The 24,030-nt window shown below is 39.8% G+C and overlaps 1 protein-coding gene and 2 long non-coding RNA genes across 11 annotated transcripts in view; 2 read left to right on the top strand and 1 right to left on the bottom strand.

The window, feature by feature from the left end:
* LOC115746579 (NAC domain-containing protein 53-like) overlaps positions 1-24,030 on the top strand; it is an 87,974-nt gene that overhangs the window by 33,192 nt on the left and 30,752 nt on the right. For 3 of the 6 annotated variants that reach the window (XM_030682393.2, XM_048278854.1, XM_048278858.1), the window contains 4 exons: positions 11,026-11,226; positions 11,437-11,739; positions 12,215-12,511; positions 12,726-13,022. In XM_030682393.2, coding sequence (XP_030538253.1) covers positions 11,026-11,226; positions 11,437-11,739; positions 12,215-12,511; positions 12,726-12,950 — 1,026 coding nt within the window. In that variant the 3' untranslated portion in view covers positions 12,951-13,022. Of the gene's footprint in view, positions 1-9,863; positions 10,186-10,277; positions 10,514-10,780; positions 10,931-11,025; positions 11,227-11,436; positions 11,740-12,214; positions 12,512-12,725; positions 13,023-24,030 lie in introns of those variants that run through there. The other 3 variants (XM_048278859.1, XM_048278857.1, XM_048278855.1) reach the window with 3 other exon arrangements.
* Positions 14,447-24,030, bottom strand: part of LOC115746586 — a 28,935-nt gene continuing 19,351 nt past the window's right edge. Inside the window, exon 2 of the long non-coding RNA XR_004016055.1 lies at positions 14,447-14,563. This is a non-coding gene — a long non-coding RNA (uncharacterized LOC115746586). The remainder of the gene's footprint in view (positions 14,564-24,030) is intronic.
* Positions 14,640-16,177, top strand: LOC115746585. 4 transcript variants are annotated; one of them, XR_007198392.1, is made up of 3 exons: positions 14,640-15,224; positions 15,507-15,642; positions 15,746-16,177. It is a non-coding gene; the product is annotated as an uncharacterized LOC115746585 (long non-coding RNA). The 4 variants fall into 4 exon arrangements; XR_004016053.2 differs by having other exon boundaries at positions 15,501-15,642; positions 15,800-16,177; XR_007198394.1 differs by having other exon boundaries at positions 15,501-15,642; positions 15,752-16,177.

The raw sequence follows: 24,030 nt of genomic DNA, 5'->3' as shown, positions 1-24,030 counted from the left end.
TACAAATGCCAATGATGCTCAAGCAGAGCTTGAGCTTCCCCAAAGGAATAAGCGTAGTCATCATGTTTGTCGAGTTCTCCGATGTCGCTATCTTTTTCACAACAACCATTCCTTTTGCTAAGACATCTCGGATAAAGTGGTACATGATATCGATATGCTTCGTCCGCTCATGATAAATCGAATTATACCCCGGATAAATTGCACCTTGGTTATCACAGTGTATATCAACACTTTTGTGTTCTAATCCGAAGTCCAAAAGCAAACCCTTTAGCCAAATCGACTCCTTCGCTATGAATGGTAGTGCTATGTACTCTGCTTTAGTCGACAACAAGGCAACATAATCCTGTAAGGATGCCTTTCAACTAATCGCACCACTTGCAAGCGTAAATACATACCTTGTTAAAGACCTACACTCATCCAAGTCACTTACATGATCAGAATCCACATAATTAATGGTCTCACTATCTTTATTATCCCTTCGGTTCGTAATACCAATGTCTGCTGTCCCATTCAAATATCCGAGAATCCATTTCAACCTTCGGAATGAGCTTTACCAAAACACTTTATATAACAACAGACTACGCTCACAGCATGTGAAATATCAGGTCTAGTGCATACTATAGCATACATAATACTACCAACTGCACTAGAATAAGGAATACGAGACATATGCTCCTCCTCCTCCTCCTCCTCCTCCTCAGCATGTAGTGATAACTTATTAGAAAGTTTAAAATGCTTTGCTAATGGTGTACTCACATAGTTCGTTGGCTGCATTATTAAAATGTGCTACAATGTTCTCGATATATTTCTTTTGAGACAGATGTAATGGTCCTGCTGTCCTTTCATGCAAAATCTCTATACCCAAAATTGTCTTTACAATACCTAAATCTTTCATCTCAAATTCGGCACTCAACTGCCTCTTAGCACATTAATGTCGGACATATTCTTAGCTGCTGTCATCATACCATCAACATATAATAACAAATATATTAGAGACTCATTATCAGTCTCCTAAAGTAAATATAGCTATCCATCTTAACTCATAAGAGTGAAAAATAACAAGAAACTCTTAACAATCACATGCAAATAGCGTTTTTGAATGTCAATGAGCAGTTTCAACGGCCCCTTATCGATTCCTCCTCCCTTCTCTATCCGTTATCTAACAGCTCACTCCCTCCCTCCTTTTCTTCTTTCTTGTCTTCCGTCGACTCTGTTTTCATCTCTCTTCTTCTCTTCATTTAACACTAGCTGTAGATTACACGCGAAATGGGCTAAGGTAAGCTTCATGGGCTTAAAACATGATTTGGAGAATTGGAGACAAAACTTTTTTCCATACTTAAAACTTATCATGAAAGTGCAATTGATCCTAAAAACATATCTTAAAATGCAATCGAGTCCTAAAATTTTCAAAAAATACAATCAAGTCCTAAAACTTATTAAATTAATGAAATTAAGTCTCTCCATCGGTTGCACATTTTGAAAGTTTTAAGATTCGATTGCACTTTTATGACAAGTCTTAGGATTTGAGTGCACTTCTTCAAAATTTTATGATTCGATTGTACTTTTCGCAAGTTTTAGAATTTAATGATACTTTCGTGACAACTTTTAGTTCGAGTGCACTTATCCGGGCTTTTTTTTATTGGCCCATTAGTCAGAATTGGGAGAAGAAAGTAATCTCTGTCATGGATCATGACCAGTCGATTGTACGAAATTCGAATCCACCAATGGACGTCTTTGTGATGGTGCACTGTGCCTTCCGGTGGAAGGAGAAGACTTCAATAAAGACGTCCCCGGAAAGGACAAAAAAATCAACCTGTGTGTATAAACTCAGTTCTCTGACTTCTCACGCTGAGGGTGCTTGAACTTCACTTGCGTGAGAGAAGAAAACAAGATATGGAAAGTAAGATCTGTCCGATGAATTCTGATGTCAAGGCGAATGCGCTATTCCTTCAGCGGATGATAGTCGGCTACGGATTCCGTCCAACAGAGGAGGAACTGATCAATTACTTGAAGTCAGAAGAGCCCGGGTTGGGAGAAAGTTTCTGCATTATTCCGACGTTGCAAGACATCTACAAGATCAATCCGTGGGATCTACCGCACGAATTCAATGGTAAGCCCTTTGCAACTTCATCAAAAGGGCCTCTGGAGAAGTACAGTAGCCTCCTTACTCGTGACTGAAAAAGAGTATTTTAATGTGCATGCAGAGAAATCCATCATTCCATCCAATGATCAAGAATGCTGGTTCATATGTCCAAAGACGCAGAACGGCAGGAAAACACTGTGTGGTTCTTCTTGGAAGATCACCGGTAAAACTAAAGATGTTAAGGCCGGAAGTGACAGCAAAAAGATCGGTTCTAAGAAAGTATTAGTCTTTCCCAGTGATGCCCCAACGACATGGGTCATCCACGAATACCATCTCCCCGACAATGATGCGCTCAATCTATCCCTCTTTTATTTGTTACAATTACTTAGATTCGCAAGATGCACGAATTCGATCGTATGACAGGTGTAGCTACATTAATCTGCAGAAACACTCATTAAAAGTTTCCACGTGTCCTAATGAAGCAGACGAATTTTTTTTTCTCAGTTTATACTACAGAAGGTTGAATTCTTAATTTGCGGGCAAAATTTTACTGTTGAAGAAAATGTGAGCTAATGGTATGGACTGCTATAACGTGGTCCTTTGACAGTTGAATGGAAATTACGTTCTGTGTCACGTAATGCATAGACGAGATGAGAAGGATGATACGTCAAGCAGAGCCAGTTACCTGCCGGATTCGGGATCGTATCGTCATCAACCTGATCCTGAGGAATTAACTTTTGAGGTCAAAAAATGTTTTGTTTATACGATTCATGTCTGTCTTAACGAGCGTGCGAAATGTGTTACTGACTACTCTTTCACTTGTAAATACAGGTTTTGTCCCCGATTGAGGATTTGGACGACGACCTAAATCGATATCTTATTGATGCCCACTTCTCCCATGGAGACCAAATGCAAACACTGACTGAGGATTTTGAGAATCAGTCAGCTATGGACTTCACATTGGACAACAGCCTATATGGAGATTTTATTGATGCCCACTTGTTCCCTGGAGATCAAATGCAAACACGGGTCAAAATTCTTTCCTTGAAATTTCATATGGTTGCTGTGATTACTCTGGTAAATTTAGGTTTAAAATGGTTTACAATGCACTTGAAGGGCACTTTCCTTTTCCAGGTTATCTGAAATACGAGGATTTTGTGCTTTCCATATCTTTGTGTAGAATAGAAAGTTGACCATAGAATTTTTCTATGGAAAAAGAAAAGAGGAATTTCATGTTGAGTTACTTGTGCTTAATTGACTTTCAATTTTATAAGAAAGTTGGACAGTTTAAAACATAATATTGGTTTGTCATGAAATTGAGTTTATGCCTCAGTTATTTCCTCTGATGTATTTTGTTTCATAAACTCTGTCGCTCCAGTATGGCCAAACACCTAACTTGCATAGGCAAACACAAACAATCGACTCACTCCACGGTGTTGTTCCTCTTGAGGAAAAGAAAGGCATTCTGGAGAATAAGTTTAGTGGCTCACTTGTTGCCCCCGAGAAACCTGTGGTGCCTCCTGTACGTGTTGCAAGTGCAAAATATGATGGAAAAGATGAAGTGCTGAGGTTTGAAAAGGTTAAGCAGGAAACTGCAGCTAAGGTGAAAGCAGCTTCTAAACTAACCCACTGTGTCTTATTACTACTCTTATTTATTGATGTGCATTGGTTGGGTAGTTAATTAGATGTTGCTGAATTCGTCGAAAATAATTGCATATGTGGTTCATAGACACTTAACAAAACGGTTTAATTTTGTTGAAAGCCGCTTTAAGAAAGAGATAAGGCGGATTCTAGCGTTCTTCTAACTAAAGGAAGTGAAATTTCACTCTAAATTGCTCATGCCTTATTAAGTTGGATCCAAATAATAAGAAGAATGGTGAAGGACTAGGAAGCAAGAAAGTGCATCCAGAAATGTTGAAACAGAGTGTGTTATCTTTGGATGAAGTTGCAGCAACAGCAAAGGTGAAAGAAGCTCTCAGTTTAACTGATTTTGTCTTGCTGTTATCTTCCAGTCTTGATGTGGATTGTTGGACTGTTTAGTTTGATTGGCATGGTTCGATATTTTAAGGAAAATCAATAGGAAAAAGTCAGGAAAATTCTTCATATTCTGGTCTCCTGTTAATCCTTTCTTTCTTTGTCCTTATCAATAGGAGCACCGCTCTGCTGGTAATTCTCCCAAGAAGACAAACAGCAAGGAGATTGAGCATGCCAGAGAGAAATCAAATTCAGTGACTGCATTGACCAGACCAACCACCATGAGCACAAAATGTTCTGCAAGTCCTCGACTGATTAGTCTTAGGAACATGATCGTCACGATTTTCCTATTGAACGCCATCGCCAAGAACTCGATTTCAGATTTTCACTGCCATTTTGCCCTGTGAGCAATGCAGCATCATTGACAAGTACAAGCGTGAGAAAGGATTTTGTATGTTGGGTCACAATTCATGTCTTCCCTTGATGCTGATGCTTTGTAGTTCTTCTTGCTTTAACAGAATTGGAAGATCTAACTGCGGTTAGTTTACTTTCTTCGCTCTCTGATGTCACCTTTGAAAATTAACTTTCAGTCCATCTTTCCATCTCTTTCTTTTGTTTATCGAATTGATGGATGGATCAATCACAAGAAATTGGTTGTTCTTGGAGGCACGGCTCATGGACACGACATGCAAACTAATCAGTCGATGTAGGACAAAGCCTATATTATAAGAAGTTAAGATCATTATCTGTATGTTCAGGACTTACAGAAGCTTTTATCTTTTTGCAAAATGAGATAATAGTAGTCGGTGGTAGCTCCGAGTCTTCCTAGAGTCAAATACATGTACTCAGAACACAAGAAGCAACAAAAGAGGACCAAGAATACGTCTGAAGGCACTGATGTTGGAAATTAAACCAAATTCATGAGACTTACCAATTTTCAAGAATTGCCGATATCGGTGTTGACAATTCAATGAATAAGTTACCGATGGACTTCGTGCTCACCGAGTTGTATTCGTTCGATGAACGCATATAGTCATTATTGTTTTAATGTTTTCAAGAGTCTTTTAGAGTTACAATGTTTAGATTAATGTTTTGAGTGGTTTGTTGTTCTTCATTTATGAGTTGGTTGAGGAGTCGTGTAGTTGAAGAGTCTTGTAGAATACCTATATAAAGGCTTGTCCTGTAATCATTTCAAATGTGGTGGATTATGGTAAATACGGTACATAGCCCAAACATCTTCTCTTTGAATATTTTGAGTTGTGAGAGTTCATCTTTGAAATTATCCCCACCTTCACCCAAATTATATTCCGATGTGACTTTGATTTTTAACAAATTGGTATCAGAGCTTACGGTTCATGATCATGGCCTCAACAAGCAATCAACTTCCTTTTCAATATCTCAGCCTCACCAAAGAAAACTATGGTAATTGGGCTTTTAGAATGAAAGCCACACTTGGTGCCCATGGTGTATGGGATCTTGTCAATATTGGCTATGATGAGCCAAATGAAGAAGTCATGTTGAATTAGACTCAGAGGAATACTTTGGAGAAGACTTGAATGAAACATCAACTTGCGTTATTGATCATCTATCGGACCTTAGATGATTCTATGTTCGAAAAAGTCTCGAATGCTACTACATCTAAGGAGGCATGGGAGATCTTTCAAACCACGCATCAAGGTGTAGAGAATTGGCCTTCATTCTAGAAGCCCAGTTACCATAGTGAAGAAGATTTGCCTTCTACGAAGGCATGGGAGATCCAACTCTAAGGAGTGTATCAGAAGCAACCTTCAAATTTACATGGGAGATTATATTCTTAGTATCCGATTGAGATATTTTATCTCATCACAACAGCTAGCAATCTGGTTTGGATTTCGCCTTTAAGGATTATCATTCAAGAAGATTATTCAATCAAAAACATGGTATTAGATTGAGGAAGATAAGATTTATTACCAAATGAAGAATTTTATATTTGGAAATTCAGAATCAATTGTATGGGCGATTAGATCAAAAGGAAATTCTAATTTTGTTTCTCGGGGCTACGAAATTTGGTTTATACAATCTCGTCCTATGGGTTGATTGGAGAGTTATCCTCTAAAGACCTTCCAATGGCTAGATTGACGGTGGAGAAGTATAAAAGGAGACTTCAACATTGAAGAGAATACAAGAGTCTAGATTTTGAAATTCCAAGTGCAAGAAAGCTTCTACATTACTTACTCATTCTTGATCTATAAATTGTCATCCTTTAGAGGTTCTTATTTGAGCGGTTGAGTGTAAGAAGGAGTGATGCCGAATCACCACAGAAATTGGCTAAACAGGAATTAAGAATCGATAACAAGGAACAATCTGTTCACTCAATTGTGATATATCAAAATCAATGAAAATATCAAAAGTCCGTAATGATAATCTCCTTCACTCGAAACCCTAAATACCCTTATATATGGTGCTAACCCTAATTAACCTAGGAAACACAATATTACAAAAATATCACTAAAATCACAAAATTGCCTAAAATCCTAAAATTATGTAATATTATGCAATATTACAGACATCGCCAACTTTATTTGCATCATTCTTCCCTGCTAGGAAAAAGATTTGTCCTCAAACCTGGTTCGTCTTCGTTGACTTCAATCTCTTCAAATTCAATCCCGTCTCCAAGAATGCGAAATCTGCTTCGGGACGGCCTCTCCAACGAATCAAGTAATACATCAGCTTGCTTTGACCTTCATTTATCTTCACAACAAAATGCTCGGTCCAACAATCGTTGCAATAGCAATGACTACAGTCCATTCTTGTTGTAATGTTACCATGTATCTCTGCCATGCATATATCACACATAATTATAGAAGTCTATTCCTTGGCCAAATTGAGATCTTGGTCCTCGGTTAGAGGCACACCCGCAGCCGCAAATAAACAAGCTTTACCCTTCTCCACAAGCACTGCAAGCAGCTTCTCAACATCCCATTGGTGATGGATAAGCAAAGTTCCTGCATGGTGCTCTCTCGGTGATAACAAGTCCATCACCCTTCACAAATCCCCTCTTAGCGCAAACAAAAGTGATTCTTTTGTGATGACCTTGGTAGAGGGACCTTTGGGAGGGACTCGGTCGTATTCGGAGTTCCCATTCTCCAGCCCATCGAGGGAGTCCCCGTTGTCCACCTCCCACGCCGGCATTCGCGCCGCCGTCCGGGGAATGTCACCAGGGGCGACCTCGCCGCCCTTCGCCGACACAATGGCTTCTACCATCGTGCCTAGATCCGCATCTTCTTGTTCTCCATTGGATTCATCATAAAATGGATCTTCATTAAAGATTGGATCTTCAACAAAGATTGCATCTTCGTCAAAGATTGGATCTTGAAGCTCGGGAATCTCAATCTTCATCCCAAAATTGAGAAAAGTGGGCTGACTTCCAGGTTGTACTCCTCGATTCCGTCCTTGGTTCAAATCCTTGAAAGGATTATCATCCTCCTCTTCATCATCGGATGGCTCCTCGAGTTCCGCTCCTTCTTCAAATTGAACGTCCAACCTTACCCGCTCAAGTTGTCGCTCCAAATCCTAGATTCGCCTTCTCCGCTTCTCAATTTCTACGTCTCGTAGGTCTATTAGAAGCGGTTGTTCGTCTGCATCAAGAACGACTCTACGTCCCCGGCCACCACGAGCCCGCCATCCATGACCACCATGATTCTATCCAGCCATTGATTCAAGGCAACTTATGCTCTGATACCAATTGATGCCGAATCGCCACGGAAATTTGCTAAACAGGAATTAAGAATCGATAACGAGGAACAATTTGTTCACTCGGTTGTAATTTATCAAAATCAACAAAAATATCAAAAGTCTGTAATGATAATCTCCTTCACTCGAAACCCTAAACATCCTTATATATAGTGCTAACCCTAATTAACCTAGGAAATACAATATTATGAAAATATCACTAAAATCACGAAATTGCCTAAAATCCTAAAATTATGTAATATTACGCAATTTTACAAAGATCGCCAACTTTATTTGCATCACGGATTGGTCTATCAACTCAAGAGTTGTCATCAAGTTGTAACCTCTAAATGATTCAATAGTGGAATTTAGCCACTTGGCTATTAGCAAGAAGAATTGGACGTAGGATTGACCTAAACTGAACCACTATCAATTTTGAGTGCAATTTCTCTATCCCTCAAACTCTTTTATTTTATTTTTTATAGTAAAATTGTACGCAGATAGATATTGAAGCTAGTTCATATTTTTATCTTGATCAAACTCTAACCTGATTCTAAACTAGACTCTAAACTTGTTTGTTTTAATTTCACATTGTTTTTACAAGTTTCTTGAAATCATCCATTCATCCTCTCTAGGTGATACTAGCAGTTCCAAGAATTGGTATGAGAGCTTGGTGTTCATTATTCTGAAGTGCTTTTACTTCTAAGCTAACTATATACTCTGGCTAGCAATCTTGCACCAGGTTTGATTGAAGGAGGAAGCAGCATAAGGCCTCCCTATTATGATGGGAAGGAATACAACGATTGGCAAAACAAAATGAAAGCCTTTATCATATCCATAGACAACAAAATGTGGGATGTTGTGCAAAGAGAAGTTGATCCTACCACAAACACACCGGGTAGTGGAAATTCAAATGCTAGGGACAACAACAACAACAACAACAACAACAACAATGTTCCTGTTGCCACGCTTTCTATGAATGAAATAACACAAAGAGATACTTTAGATGCTAAAGTTATTTATTCATTCTATTATGTTTTATCTCCCACTAAATATAAACGTGTCTTAGATTGTCCATTAGCAAAGGCAAAATGGGACAAATTGCATGTAACTTATGAAGGAGCCGACACAGGCAAAGAAACCAAGATCAACATTTTTCATGGTCAATAAGAATATTTCAAGATGAATCAAGATGAATCAAGATGAATCGGTAAATGAGATGTTCCATAGATTCACCGAAATAGTGAGCGGACTTACTTATCAAGGACAACTAGTGTCTAGACCAATGAGTTGACAAGCTTTTGAGAGGTCTCTTAAAGGAATGGAACCATATCAAAACATCCATTCGGAAAGCTCTAAGCGTCATGCCATTAACTTTTGATGAGCTTATCGGCACTCTCCAATTACATGAAGACAAAAGAATAAATGAAGGAGGAGACTCAATTACTAATTACATGCAAATGGCCTTTTCAAACGTCGATGAACATTTTCAACAGCACATTATCGATTTCTCCTCTCTTCTCTTTCCGTTCTCTAGCAGCACATTCTCTCCCTTCTTTTCTTCTTTCTTGTCTTTCGTCGACTCTGTTTTCTTCTTTTTTCTTCTCTTTATTTAACACTAGCCGTAGATTACAGGAGAAATGGGCTATGAAAAATGGGCTGAGGGGAAGCTTCACATAGGGGTGGGCTCGTTCCAACGTAGAACCCGGAACTTGAAACCTGGAACTTGGAACCAAAGCGGTGAGGAATCGATCCGGTTTTAGGTTACATGGTATGTAAGGTAGGTTCCATATTCAAAAACTTTAGGAACGTGTTCTGACAGTAGATTCTAAGTACCAAAAATTGAGTAGGTTATAGGTTCCATATGAGATCTGTACAGAACTTGGAACCACTCATCCTGGCTTCGTGGGCTTAAAATGTAATTTGAAGAAATGGACACAAACTTTGTTTTTTTGGTTGGCCCATTAGTTACAGAATTGGCGAAAGAAAATTATCTCTATGCTGGACCATGATCACTTGATTGTACGAATCCACCAATGGACGTCTTTGTCATGGTGAGTGGGTCGCTTCTTCAGGAAGGAGAAGACTTCAATAAAGACCCCCCGGAAAAACAAAAATCAACGTGCGTATAAGCTCACTTCTCTGAGTTCTCACTCTCAAGTAGCTTGAATTTCACTAGCGTGAGAGAAGAAAACAAGATATGGAAACAAGGATCTATCCAATGAATTTTGAAGTCAAGGAGATCGCGCTATCCCTTCAGCAGGCGATAGCCGGCTATGGATTCCGTCCAACGGATGAGGAACTGATCAATTACTTGAAGTCGGAAGTACCCGGGTGGAGAGGAAGTTCCTGCATTATTCCAACACTAGAAAGCATCTATAACACCAATCCATGGGATTTACCAGCCAAGTTCAATGGTAAGTCCTTTGCAACTTCATCAAAAGGCCTCAGTAAAAGAACAGTAGCCCCTTTACTCAGGACTCTTAAGAGTTTTTTAATGTTCATGCAGAGAAATCAATCATTCCATCCAAAGATCAAGAATGGTGGTTCATATGTCCACAGTCGCAGAACCAACGGATTAGCAGGAAAACACCTTGTGGCTTTTCGTGGAATATCACTGGTAAACCTAAAGATATTAAGGCTCGAAATGACGGCAAAAAGATCGGTTCCAAGAAAACATTAGTCTTTCTCGGTGGTGTCCCGACAAACTGGGTCATCCACGAATATCATCTACTCAACAATGATGTACTCAATCTGTCCCTCTTTGTTTGTTACAATTAGTTAGATTCGCAAGATGCACGAATTCGATCATATGAGAAGTACAGCTATATTAATGTCCAGAAACACTCATTAAAAGTTTCCAACTGTCCTAAAGAAGCAGAGAAACCCCTTTTTTTTTTTTGGCTCAGTTTCTACTACAGAATGTTGGATTCTTAATTTGTGAGCAAAATTTTACTGTTGAAGAAAAGATGAGCTAATGGTATGAATTGCTATAACGTGGTCTTTTGACAGTTGAATAGAAATTATGTTCTGTGTCACATAATGCGTAGACGAGATGAGGAGGCTGATAATTCAACCACAGAATCAGAGCATGGAGCCAATTACCTGGCAGATTTGGAATGGTATCTTCACCAACCTGATCCTGAGGAATCATTTGATGAGGTGCAGAAGAAAAAATATTTTGTTTATACACTTAATGTCTGTCTTAACGAGCACATGAAATGTGTTAATGACTGCTCTTTCACTTGTAAATACAGTACTTGATCCAAGCAAGGATGGATTCTCTGATTGAGAGTAGTGAGAGGTCTGTTATGGACTTCGCATTGGACGATGGCCTTACTGACGAATATATTCAATTGGTGTCCGAAACAAGTGAAGAGGATGAAGATGTTGGTTACCTGCTAAATGGCGATCTTGTTGATGCTGACTTCTTCCATGGAGACCAAATGCAAACGCTGGTAAAAATCTTTCCTTGTAATTCATTTGGTTGCTGTGATTACTTCACTGGTAAATTTAGGTTTAAAAAGGTTTACAATGCACTCGAAGGGCACTTTCCTTTTCCAGGTTATCTGAAAAATAAGGATTTTGTGCTTTCCATATCTTTATTAAGTTTTATGTCTCAGTTATTTCCTTTGATTTATTTTGTTCCATAAACTCTATCGCTGCAGTATGGCCAAACACCTAACTTGCATAATGAGTGTCCTGTTCTAATGGAGAATCGGCGTGCACAAACAATGGACTCAATCCATGGTGTTGTTCCTCTTGAGGAAAAGAAAGGCCTGGTGGAGAATAAGTTCAGCGGCTCACTTGTTGCCCTGAAGAAACCTATGGCACCTCCTGTACGCGCTGCAGGTGTAAAATATTATGGCAAAGATGAAGTGCTGAGGTTCGGAAAGGTTAAGCAGGAAACTGCAGCCACAAGTATCAAACCAGAATACATATTTTTTGATGAAACAGCAGCCAGAGCGAAGGTGAAAGCAGCTTCTAAACCAACCCATTGGGTCCTATTACTATTCTTACATATTGATGTGCATTGGTTAGGAAGTTAATTAGACGCTGTGAATTCCCTTTTTGACTGCAGCGGACAATATATTGCCTATGTGGTTCATAGGCACTTAAGAAAACGGTCAATTTTATTGAAAGCCCCTTTGAGAAAAACATAAAGTGGATTCTAGCATTTTTCTCGTACTCTAAACTGCTCATGCTTTATTAAGTTGGATTCAAATAATAAGAAGAATGGTGAAGGACTACAAATCAGAAAATGTAAAAAAAAAATTGCAGCTGAGATATTGAGCAAGTTTATAGCAAATGACTAAAAGGCAAATCATGCAATTAGATCTTCGCACAATTTGAGAACAAAAACATGAATCTTTGTCATGAGATCAAGATAACGCCTCAGTTTTTTTTACGTTGATCCATTTAATCTTTTGCAATGCTTTGTTGCAGGATGGCCAAATATCTGTAATGGAGAGTCGTCAAACAAGAATGATTGGGTCACTCCATGGTGTTGTTCCTCTTGAGCAAAAGAAAGGCATCATACAGAGTAAAGTCAACAGCTCACATGCTTCCTCTGCCAAATCTATGGAGCTTCCGAAAAAGCCCAAGATTCCAAGAATGCCCGAGCCTCCAAGGATGTACATCAATGAAGAACTGTGGCTCAGAAAGGTTAAGAAGCAAGAAAGTGCATTGAGAAATGTTAAAACAGAATGTGTATCTTTCGACAAAGCTGCAGCAACAGCAAAGGTGAAAGAAGCTCCCAGTTTAACCGATTTTGTCTTGCTATTATCTTCCAGTCTTGATGTGCATTGTTGGACCATTGAGTTTGATTGGCATGGTTCCATGTTTTTTGGAAAATCACTAGAAAAAATTTGGCAAACTCTTCATACTCTGGTCTCCTGTTAATCCTTTCTTTCTTTTTCCTTATCATCTCACTATTTGAATCATCTTATGTTGGCAGGTACTAAAATACCGAGAGCACCGTTCAGCCAGCAATTTACCAAGAAAGGCAAAGAGCCGGGAGAGTGAACATGCTAGAGAGAAAGCAAATATAGTGACTGCGTTGACCAGCCCGACCGCCAAGAGCACAAAAAGTTCCACAAATCCTCCACGGCCTAATTTTGTGAATGTGCTCGTCGGGATTTTCCTGTTTTTCGCCGTCACTTGTCAAGTGTTCAATTTATGATTTTCACTGCTATGTTGCCCTGAGTGCAATGCAGCATCATCAACGACTGTAAACAAGGATTTTGTGTGCCAATGCTTTATAGTTCTTTTTGCTTTAATGGGTTTGGAAGATCTAACTAGATGTGTGACTGCTCCGAAGTTTTCGTTCTTCGTTCTCTGCTGTGCATAATAAAGAATCAACAGGCTGTCACAGTGATGTCTCCTTTAAAAGTGAACTTGCAGTTCATCATTCCGTCTCCTCCTCTAGTTTATCATCCTAAGTGGAGGATCAAGCGCATGAGACTGGTTGGATTGTAGGCGAATTCCATCAACACAACATGCAAACCCATCAGTCTCCATAGGGCAAACCCTTCTTTATAAGAAGTTAAGATGTTTATCTGAATGTTCAGGACAAGTAGAAGCTTTTATCTCTTGCAAAATGAAAAAATAGCAGCCGCTGGAAGCTCTGAATCTTCCTAGAGTTACATAAATGTACTCAGAATACATTTGAACCGTCGCTGTTGAATGACTAGTGCAAGTTAAAGACCAAAATCAGGCTTGACAGCTTAAAAAAGATTAATTTACCCCGACACCGCTCCAATTTTGACCAAATTACTCTGACACTCACTGTATTTTCACAAAACACTTTCTGGGGTGCTAGAATTATTCCACTTAGGGAGTCTTTATTCCATAAAGTCCCTTAAGATGATTCAAGGGAAGTAGAATAGTGTTTAGTGTTAGAGTAAATAAATATTAAACCACGTCATTTTATCTTTTCAGGCTACATTTGCCTCTCCTATTAAATGTACCACGCTTAGTACTGGGCAAAAAGACCAGACTAATAAATGTTTAATTACTCTAACGTTTAGAGGGTGATCTAGTTTGTTTGCTCAAGCTTTGTTAAAAATATAAAGGGTAAAGTAGTCTTTATGACTCTTAGGGTTTATTGGCTTACCAATGTATAAATACCACTTTATTGAATAATATGAGATTAACTTTTGCCTCTAACATGGTATCAGAGCCTTGTTGATACCTAAACCCTAAAATAGCCGTCTAAATACCACTTTACGGAATAATATAAGATTAACTTTTTCCTCTAACAAGCTTTAAAAAAAAGTATTAAAAAATAGAAAGAGAATCCCATACAAGTGCCAACTTTTACTCCATTATTGTATCAAAATGATCCCACAAGAGGAATCTGTCCACGACATGATAGATAGAGGAAAGCAGAAATTAGTGGAGGACATTCACAAGACCAAAAGATGATAGCGAAGGCCATAAAACTTCCTCAAGAAGGCGAACAAAGTCTAGGAAAATTTTGCAAAGAGGGCAAAAGGAAAGGAATAAACGAGGACAGGCGTGGGATCCACCAAGCACTGTGGCTTAACTTCTCAAGCAAGGAGGAGACTCGACCAAACAAAGTTGCTTGGCACGAATCAGGTGTCCACTATAAATTTTAGCCGTTCCAAGCTCAAGTTTTGAGAACATCTCTAAAACAAAGCCAGCCTCTCCCTCTTTTCTCTCTTTCTCTCGCGTGTACAAGGTTTCGTTCTCACCAGGGTACTGCACGCTTCTTTCAAGGGTAAGTGACACCACAGGTGTCATAACTTTCGTATTGCTCTCATGTCATAAATTCTTTTTCGGTCAAATATCATTATACTATGGTGAACGTATCTAAAAAGTTCGGGCACCTAGTCATGGCACTCAAATGCTGAAAAAGATTAAGCTGCAGCGCTCAGTTGAGCGCTGTACAGCAAGTTATGGCACAAGTGAGCATTATACAGAAAGTTATGACACTTGTGGTGTCGTCATCCCAATTTTTTTCATTTTAGTCCGTGCCTAACTTTTTTGCTACTAGATTTGTCTCTTGGACCTGCGGTTTTGCTGCCTAATTAGGCTCCAAAACAAAAGCAAGGGTTAAGTGCAGGGACGAAGTAGCATAAACAGTCGATGAGTGACTAAAATGAAAAAACAATAAATAATAGTACTACTCTTTTTTTTTCCTCCCCTTTCGTTAGAGTAGGGCAAGAACAGAAACTAGTTTCTGCCCTCGGGAAAACCAGATGGGAAAAAAACAGGAATTCTCCATCTTGTTTTTCCTATGCCAAAAGCTAGTTTTTCTTTTTGTCCTACTCCATGCACGACACCTAAATTGATAGTCCTACCAGAAAGCTTGAATGTCTTGCGTAAATATCACCGTTGTTTTCGCCACTAGAAGATCGCTCTATCCTGAAGGACCAGCCCACCTATTTTTCTCCAAGTGCTCAGAAACCCGTTCAGAAGCCTCTTCTTTCATGTAAGTTCATTGCAGCTTATTGGTATTTCCATTTGGCGTCTTCTCATTGTATCTGCAGCATCTGCTTGATGTAGAACAGAGTTAGCTTATCACCAATATGGTGTACTTTCGAACAGAGAAAAGGATTACTTCATGACAGATGCATCGTTTGATTTGAAGAACTTGTCCCATATTTCAGAAATCTATATATGAATATTTCTTTTTAGCCGAATCCTTGTACTGCTGGTTATGTGCTGGCTTTTGTGATCACGTTGGCATGTCTTGTTTTCTCCACAGTTGCAGCACGATTTAGTTCGTCCCTTAGAGGAGAAGGTAGATGAGATGTCTGGAACTTCAAAATTTTATTGTTGAACAAGCAGAGAAAGGCTGGGATAGCATGGATTGTGATCACCTAGAACAACAACTTGGTTTTGCAGAGGTGAGAAAGGAAAAGGATTTTGCAAGCCTCAAAAATTTTCTTTCTTTCCCTATCTAGAAACGAGGAATTACAATTTGGATTTACATCTGTCCGTGAATAACAGCATCAGGTCTCGGGAATTCAGAACCAATTGAATGAGCTATTCATGAATGGGCAGTTTCTCTAGTACAGAAATATCATCCAGAAGTTGCATTACTGTTACCTCCGAATGGAGTAGGATGAAGCCCTGGATGTCCCCTGGTGATCATGATTCATATCCTAACGGCAAGCTTTTCGACGCAGAGTTCGAAGAAAAGGAAACTACCATGATTCGGCCAGAAAATAAGAAAGACGATGTGCAGATTAAATCAGGCAACTGTCCCTTGTGGAAACCTGGAACGATTCGCTTTCATTGACGAGATCGACTGCATCAGCCAGCTGTTGCCGCCAAAATAAATCCACCATCGATCCAAGTGTTCACCTCGACATATTATTTGCACTTTGTTCTTCTGGCATATGTGATTCTTGACGGAATATGTGATAAGAGTCAACGAGATGATACAGCCCTGTTTGTTTGCTCAATGTGTGGCCTCTTAGTTCTGTATGTTGCATTAGCAATGTCTAAATTATCTTAATCGCAGGCGAATGAAGTTGATTTAACCGATAGAAAATTACGGATAGAAAATTGAAAATGAAGATCGTTTAATGTCAGGCGTTGTCCTGAAGAATAGTTTCCACCCTTGTGATGGTGCAGAAGGTATAGCACGGCTATCGTTCGGGATTCAACTGACCCGATTAATCTGCAGTCATTGTTCGGGAAAAGCCGGAATGACAAGAAATGTAAAACGAGCAGAGAAAGTACAGGGGCTAGAAAAATTAATGAGGGGGGTTGGAAGATTAAGTATCAAGCAGGAGTTTCGAAGGACAAAAATTTGAAAAATTAAAGGTATAGGAGTACAGATATTTGATTTACTCGTAATAGGCTTCTCCAGATAAGGTCCTGAGACAATAGAAAAAATTGGATGTAAACGAATCTTGGACAAACTTTATACTTTGTTCCAGCGGTGATGGCTTTTAGGGTGGGTAGGTTCCGAACCTAGAACGTCGAACCTACCCTGTTATTACCGGTTCCCGGTTTTTGGAACCTGGAACCTCCTTTGTATTTGTGAAACCGGTTCTAACCTACCTTATTTTTTTGGTACGATTTCATAGTCTACTAGAGAATCTATTTTTTTTTTCCCTTTTTTGTGATTCCATTTTTTACAGTAAAATAATATGAGGGACAAAATGTGATGCAACGTTCAACGAAAATAATAAGCAAATCCTTGCTTAAGAGAAAAATCTCTTAAAATCTGATAATAAAATAATGTTCTTCCTCAAAAACATCATAAACACACCTTTTATAGGGTGTTAACCCTAATCCTAACCCTAGTAGGATTTTAAACATCAAAATCCAAAATTACAAAACTGCCATCAATAAATCCCGAAAATACTAAAAAAAATAGGAAAACCCATCTAGACATTTCCGAATCGCCAAAATCCATCGTTAGTCATGGCCAAAGGCAGTGAATATTGATCAAAACGCTATTTCGCTTCAGCCGATCGAATTTGAGCCCGATCCGATGTCGTCAACCCGGGTTCGCGGTTCTTGACACATCATCGTTTTGCCTTCCGATTGAATTTCTGTCTGTCCAATCGATCCGGAAACGCACCGCTAATACATTCCGTATCAAAACGGGTCAAAGTAAAAGATGATCAATATAAATCCCTGTCCGCCAAACATGTGGTCACATACAACTATAAACAATGAAAATTTTAAACAAGTAGCCACATACAATTATAAACAATAAAAAGTTCAACACGTAACATAGAATATAACTTCTAAAAGAGAGAAGTGAGTCAATGTTTAATAAGGTGAACGAGAGAGATGGTGCATGGGTTACATCTGGCCTTTCTAGGCGAACCCCCACCCGATAGAAAGTTGTTAACTCCTCGGTTACCTTGTCGATTGGTCCTATTGCTGTCCTGTCATATCCTTCCTCGTCACAACTAGTTGGTAGCAAGGAATTAGACTCAATCCGCAGAAACCAAGGTGCCTCCAATTTAGTGTCTTCTGAGAATAGATTTTCTCTTTTGGAAGCAGTGGATGCTTCAGGTTGTCTGTTGGATACCTTTGGGGTTTTGGGGCTTGATCTATAAATATTGTCTCTGGGAATGTGAGGGGCCTTAACCGTAGCCCCAAAAGAAGGGAACTGGTGGACTTTGCTCTATCCCAGGATACCCATATTCTTATTTTGAAAGAGCACAAAGTTAAAGAAGAAAATGCTAATTGTGTCGTTGATAACAGCTTTCGAGGTTGGAATTATACTCATAGCTATACGTGCAACAGCTTGGGGCGAATCAAAATCTCATGGAAACCGACCATACTTAGTCATAACCATGTTGTTGTTGGGATTTTGTTGCAAGAAATCCCATAAGAAGTTGAATGAGAAATGAAGGATGGAGAGTCACACACGGGAAAAAGAGTAGATAGAAGATGGGTTTAAATATTGGAACCTCACAAATGGGTTTGGGCCTCAAGGGGCACCCCACTTTGTGGAAGAGAGAGGACCTACGCAAAGCTAGGTCGGCCCACATACGCGTGCGCTGCCGCCCGCGGCTGAGCCCAAGTCCGCGGGTTCAATTATTTTTTATTTTATTTTATTTTGTTCTACTCTTTTTAAATCGAATGGACACAATTCAAACAGACACTATTGAAATTTCTGAACACTTCTTTCGTCCGAACATATGTGTTTGTTCGAGAATTTTTTCTTTGAATGAACATGTATGTTTGAAATGAGGTGTTTCGGTTCGCAATCCTTCATAGACCAAAACCGTACGGTTTCATGACTTTCGTGACTCTTCGTCTATTTGATTTTCTCGTGACTCTTCAATTGTTTATGACTACATATATATAGCTGTCGTTTTTTCGAAAAACATACTCTTCGTCATTTTTCGTTTTTTCCCAATACATTCATTTCCTACGATTGTTTTCTGCAAAATTGCGTTCAATGGAATCCTCCGAACGCGTACCACTTCAGAGGAACGAGATTCATTTTATCTTGGGAGACAATCATCTAATATCCTCGGGTGCCGATTGAGGGGGCGAATTTTGTCTTAAGGACACAATGACAGTACTTTGGGCTCGGATCAACTTTTTGCATACTCGTTTGCACCGGCTTCGAGTTAGTATTCTATTTTCAATTCTGTTCGGATCTGTTCGTATAATGACCTGGACGTTGTGCGTATTTTTTATGCATTGTTCATTGAGTTTTCTATCAAATATCTATTACAACGTTTGGAAATTTCATATATTCCATAGTTGAAATTCTGTGACTTCGTTCATATAGTTATTTCATAGTATATACATTTTGTTTTATAGACTTTGTGATAGAAATGGCTTCCATTTTGACTTCGGTGACTCCTATTCCGAATCATGGAGAAAAGCCAGAAAAGTTCAATGGTTCTTATTTTAAGAGATGGCAACAAAAGATGTTGTTCTATCTCATGACATTGAACTTGGCAAGGTTCCTCGATGAGGATGCTCCTAAGTTGGATGAAGGAGAAACAAACAAGGAAAGGTTGTTGCTGTGGCTGTATGGAAGCATTCTGACTTCCTATGTCGCAACTATGTCCTCAACATATGAAGGCTAAGTGAAAGCTTTTAATGATTCTGAATTGAGTGTGCAATACATCGTATATTCAGAAATTATTTATGTGAGTGTGAAGTGAGGGCCGCTTCTGTGAGAATTGAAAATGCTAAATTCTCTAAAGCACTCATGAGACCGGACGGTGTTCACCGCCTAAACGAATACAACAGTGAAAACCAATTTTGTTTGAGAGACAGTTGTGTGATTTCTATTGTCTAAGCTTACACCAAAGGTCGACGGTTCAAAGACATTAAGTCTACTGATTGACCGAGTAAGTTTGATAGATTTCACTAAGGAAAGTTCAAAGTCTCGGATTACTTATCCCGATGCAACGTTCTCTCATGAAATAATCGCACATTGCATCTCATGCATATACGAAGAGTCATGATAATTGAATATCTAATTCATGTGGGGGATTGTTGGGATTTTGTTACAAGAAATCCCACAAGAAGTTGAATGAGAAATGAATGATGGAGAGTCCCACAAGGAAAAAAGAGTATATGGAAGATGAGTTTAAATATTGGAACCTCACAAATGGGTTTGGGCCCCAAGGGGCACCCCACTTTTGTGGAAGGGAGAGGACCTACGCAAAGCTGGGTTGGCCCACATGCACTCCCGGCGCTGACCGCCGGCCGGCCTGCTCGGTTCGGGTCGGGACAGGCCGGGCCCGAGTTCATGCATTCCATTATTTTTTATTTTATTTTATTTTGTTCTACTCTTTTTAAACCTAATGGATACAATTCAAACAAACACTATTGAAATTTCTGAACATTTCTTTCGTCCGAATAGATGTGTTTGTTCAAGAATTTTTTCTTTGAACGAACATGTTTGTTCGAAATGAGGCGTTTCGGTTCGTAATCCTACATAGAAGAAACCCGTACGGTTTCGTGACTTTTGTGACTCTTCGTCTATTTCATTTTCGCATGACTCTTCAATTGTTTGTGACTACATATCTATAGCTGTCAGTTTTTCCGAAAACATACTCTTCGCCATTTTTCATTTTTTCCCAATACATTCATTTCCTGCGATTATTTTCTACAAAATTGCGTTCGGTGGAATCCTCTGAACACGTACCACTTCAGAGGAACGAGATCCGTTTTATCCCGTGAGACAATCGTCTAATTTCCTTGGGTACCGATTGAGGGGGCGAATTTTGTCTTAAGGACACAACGACGGGACGTTGGGCTCGGATCAACTTTCTGCATACTTGTTTGCATTGGCTTCAGGTTAGTTGTTCGTCGTTCGATTGTAATTTCTTGTATATGAACTAGCCGATAACGGTTGTAAGTTTTGGCCCAAGTCATACATTGTCTCATTGAAAATCCTAGGGAGGACCCTTTTTTGCTTTCTGCTATTTAAGGATAAAACACTGAAGTTGAACGGGGGACTTTGTAGCGCAACATTTCAGCTTTCTGTACCGGACATACTAGAAACTTGCCTTGTTTGCTTATGGGGGGATTTTAACAAAACAAGGGACACTAGTGAAAGGAATGGCTCCATTATTCGTTGGATTGCGGGTATGGAGGAGCTAAACACCATGATTGAGGAGCTTGCATTGATTGAACCTCCAATACATGCCCTTTTTTCACATGGATAAACAAAAGCCCGAGGGATAATCTTAGAGCAAGCACAATTGATAGAGTCTTGATTAATGCAGAATGGCAGAACAAATGTAACTGCTATTTAGTTGATTTCTTGCATCCAAGGGTTTCAGACCACTCCCCATTTTTGGTGCGACTGGCTACATATAGGAGAAGGAAATCTTCTTTCAAATTCTTTAATTTACGGACTACTAGCCCTGATTTCCTACCGATGGTCTCCACTTGGTGGAAACAGGAAGCTAGAGGATTTAGAATGTTCATCGTGGTAAAGATGCTCAAAGCCCTGAAATGGCAACTCAAGGGCCTGAATAGATCTCAGTTTGGTGAACTACACTTGAAGGTAACGCAAGCCAAAGAGCGCCGACTACGACTCCAACATAAGCCTGTGATTGACCCTTATAATCCCATTTCTCGGGTTGAGGAAAAGGTACAATTGGAGGAACTTCTTGCTCTTGGTAAACATGAAGAAGTTTTGCTCAAATAGAAATCTATGGCTAAAGCAGTGTGACAACTGTTAAAATATATGTCTCGAGTTTGAGTTCGAACGAAATCCGACGATATATTGTGTGGATGCTCCAGCACGTGAAAGAACGAAAAAAAGATTGGCACATATATTTGCCGGTGGATATGTGTTCACGTGAGGATGAGAAAAGGGAAAAGTGCAATATTTGACTTTGGCCAAATAATGAGGATATTTGGTTCAAAGTGGACTCCTTGAAGACAACGACAAAGAAGAAAAGATAAGATTTGCTTTCTTGGTTGTTGAAAAAAGTTGCATGCAGGAGTAAGAAAGTCCAAGTTTGAGACTTTGTTGCCCCTATCTTCACGGTGGAAATCTGCACACTCTTTGGTGGTGGGTTTAATATAAAATGCTTATCAAGCTTGCTTTACAAATGACTTGAAAAAGAGTCCTAAAGAGAGCCATTCATTGAGTGCTCTGCAAGGGGTTTCATTCGTGGGTTTTGTTCGTGGAATTACATCAAGAATTCAAGTGTCGAAGCCGATTAAATCTTGAGGTTAGATTTGTGTTAATTCCTTTGCGAGTCGCTAGGAATTGGGGGCTAAACACTGTGTGCGTTATTTGATGTAATTGGGGTTTGGGAAACACCGAGAGTGTTTGAGTTACTCGAGTGTGATTCCGTAATCTCCGTGTATCGCTCGTTCTATAGTGGAATTCGTTGTTGCTCTCCCCGTGGACGTAGGTCTCTACGACCGAACCACGTACATCCGGTGTCCGATTTATTTTCTTGTTCTGTCTATTTATTGTTCGATCGCTTGTTCCGCGCAACAATTGGTATCAGAGCCGGGCTTATCGAGTTGAAGCGAATCGATGGCGACAGAAGAAGTAAAAGTGAAAATCGACAGATTTGAGGGGAAGGACTTTGGTTTCTGGAAGATGCAGATTGAGGATTATCTATATCGGATGAAGCTGCACTTGCCCCTATCCGGGGAGAAACCAGAGACGATGAAGCAAGGCGATTGGGAACTACTGGATAGACGAGCGCTGGGTGTTATTCGGGCGACGTTGGCTCGTAACGTCGCGTTTAATATCGTCAAAGAGAAGACCATCGCGGGTTTGATGAAAGCCCTGTCGGATATGTACAAGAAGCCCTCTGTGATCAACAAGGTCTATTTGATGCGGCGTCTGTTTAATTTGAAGATGAGCGAAGGTGCGTTTGTTGCTAATCATATCAATGAATTCAATGTGATCGTTAGTCAATTGAGTTCGGTTGATATTGACTTTGAAGATGAGGTATGTGCTTTGATTCTATTATCCTCATTGCCTGATAGCTGGAATACTCACATTACTGCTGTTAGTAATTCCTCCGGGTCAACAAGTTTGACGTTTGATGGTATTCGAGATTTGATTTTAAGTGAGGACATCGGTAGAAGAGAATCAGTCGAATATGTATCTACTACTTTAGTAGGTGAAAATAGAGGAAGGACTGATACTCGTGGTAGTAGAAGTAGTATGAACTCGAATAGACGCAGTCGATCTAGGACTGGTGGTGCTGTCTGTTGGAATTGTGGCAAGAGAGGGCATCTTAGAAGGAATTGTTTAAAGCTGAAAAACGAAACGGGTAAGGGAATTAGAGTTGAATCTGCGGATGATATTGCAGCTATAGCAGAAAATTCTGATGGTGTCGATAGGGTCTTGTCTCTCACTGAGCATTCGTCATTTGACGGATGGATTATGGATTCCGATTGTTCTTTTCATGCTACACCAAATAGAAACTGGTTTGCTACTTATCGGTGCACAGATAGTAGTAAAGTGCGGTTGGGGAACAACGCTGAATGCGATGTTGTGGGTGTTGGTGATGTTAAAATCGGGATGCATGATGGTATTGTGAGGACACCGACCGGAGTAAGATACGTTCCCGAATTGAAAAAGAACTTAATTTCTTTGGGTGCCCTAGATTCAGTTGGATGCGGGTATTCTTCACAAGGTGGAGTTCTGAAGGTTGTTCGAGGTGCCTTGGTGATAATGAAAGGAATCAAGCATGGAAGCCTATATGAACTTCAAGGTGAGACATTGACGGGTTTCGCTCCGGAGACGTCGGTATCCGTTCGAGAGTCTAACAACCGCTCGAGGAAGACTCGGGTGATTGTGTCGAAGCACAAGTTTGATCTTGTTGTCGGGAACACGCGGTCGAGAGCTTTGATCGAGGTGGAGACCGCTAAGTCGATCAAGCATGTGCGAACCGACAGTAGCATGGAGTTTTGCTCAAAGCTGGTAAATAAATTCTGCATGATAAAGGGCATAGTGAAACACCGCACTAGTGCCAAGTAAACCACAACAGGTTTGCGAGAATTGATGAGCGAGAACATTACTAGAGATGACCCGTAAAATGATCTCTAGTGCTGGTATGGCTAGAATAGTTCTAGCGGATGCGCTTAGTATGGTGAGCTACCTGGTGAACAGATCTCCATCGATTGCGATCGGATTTCGGACTCCCGAAGAAGTGTGGTCGAGTAACGTTGCTAATTATTCTACTTTTAGAATGTTTGGTTGCCCGTGTTATTATCGAGTAAGTGATGGTAAGCTCGATGTGAGGGCAAGATGCATATTCCATGGCTATGCATGAGGTGAGCGGGGCTATCGGTTGTGGTGCTCGAAT

This window comes from Rhodamnia argentea, chromosome 5 (genome assembly GCF_020921035.1).
Source record: "Rhodamnia argentea isolate NSW1041297 chromosome 5, ASM2092103v1, whole genome shotgun sequence".
NCBI lineage: Eukaryota > Viridiplantae > Streptophyta > Magnoliopsida > Myrtales > Myrtaceae > Rhodamnia > Rhodamnia argentea.
The sequence above is the reverse complement of the archived record's forward strand: the minus strand, read 5'-3'. Positions and strand labels throughout refer to the sequence as shown.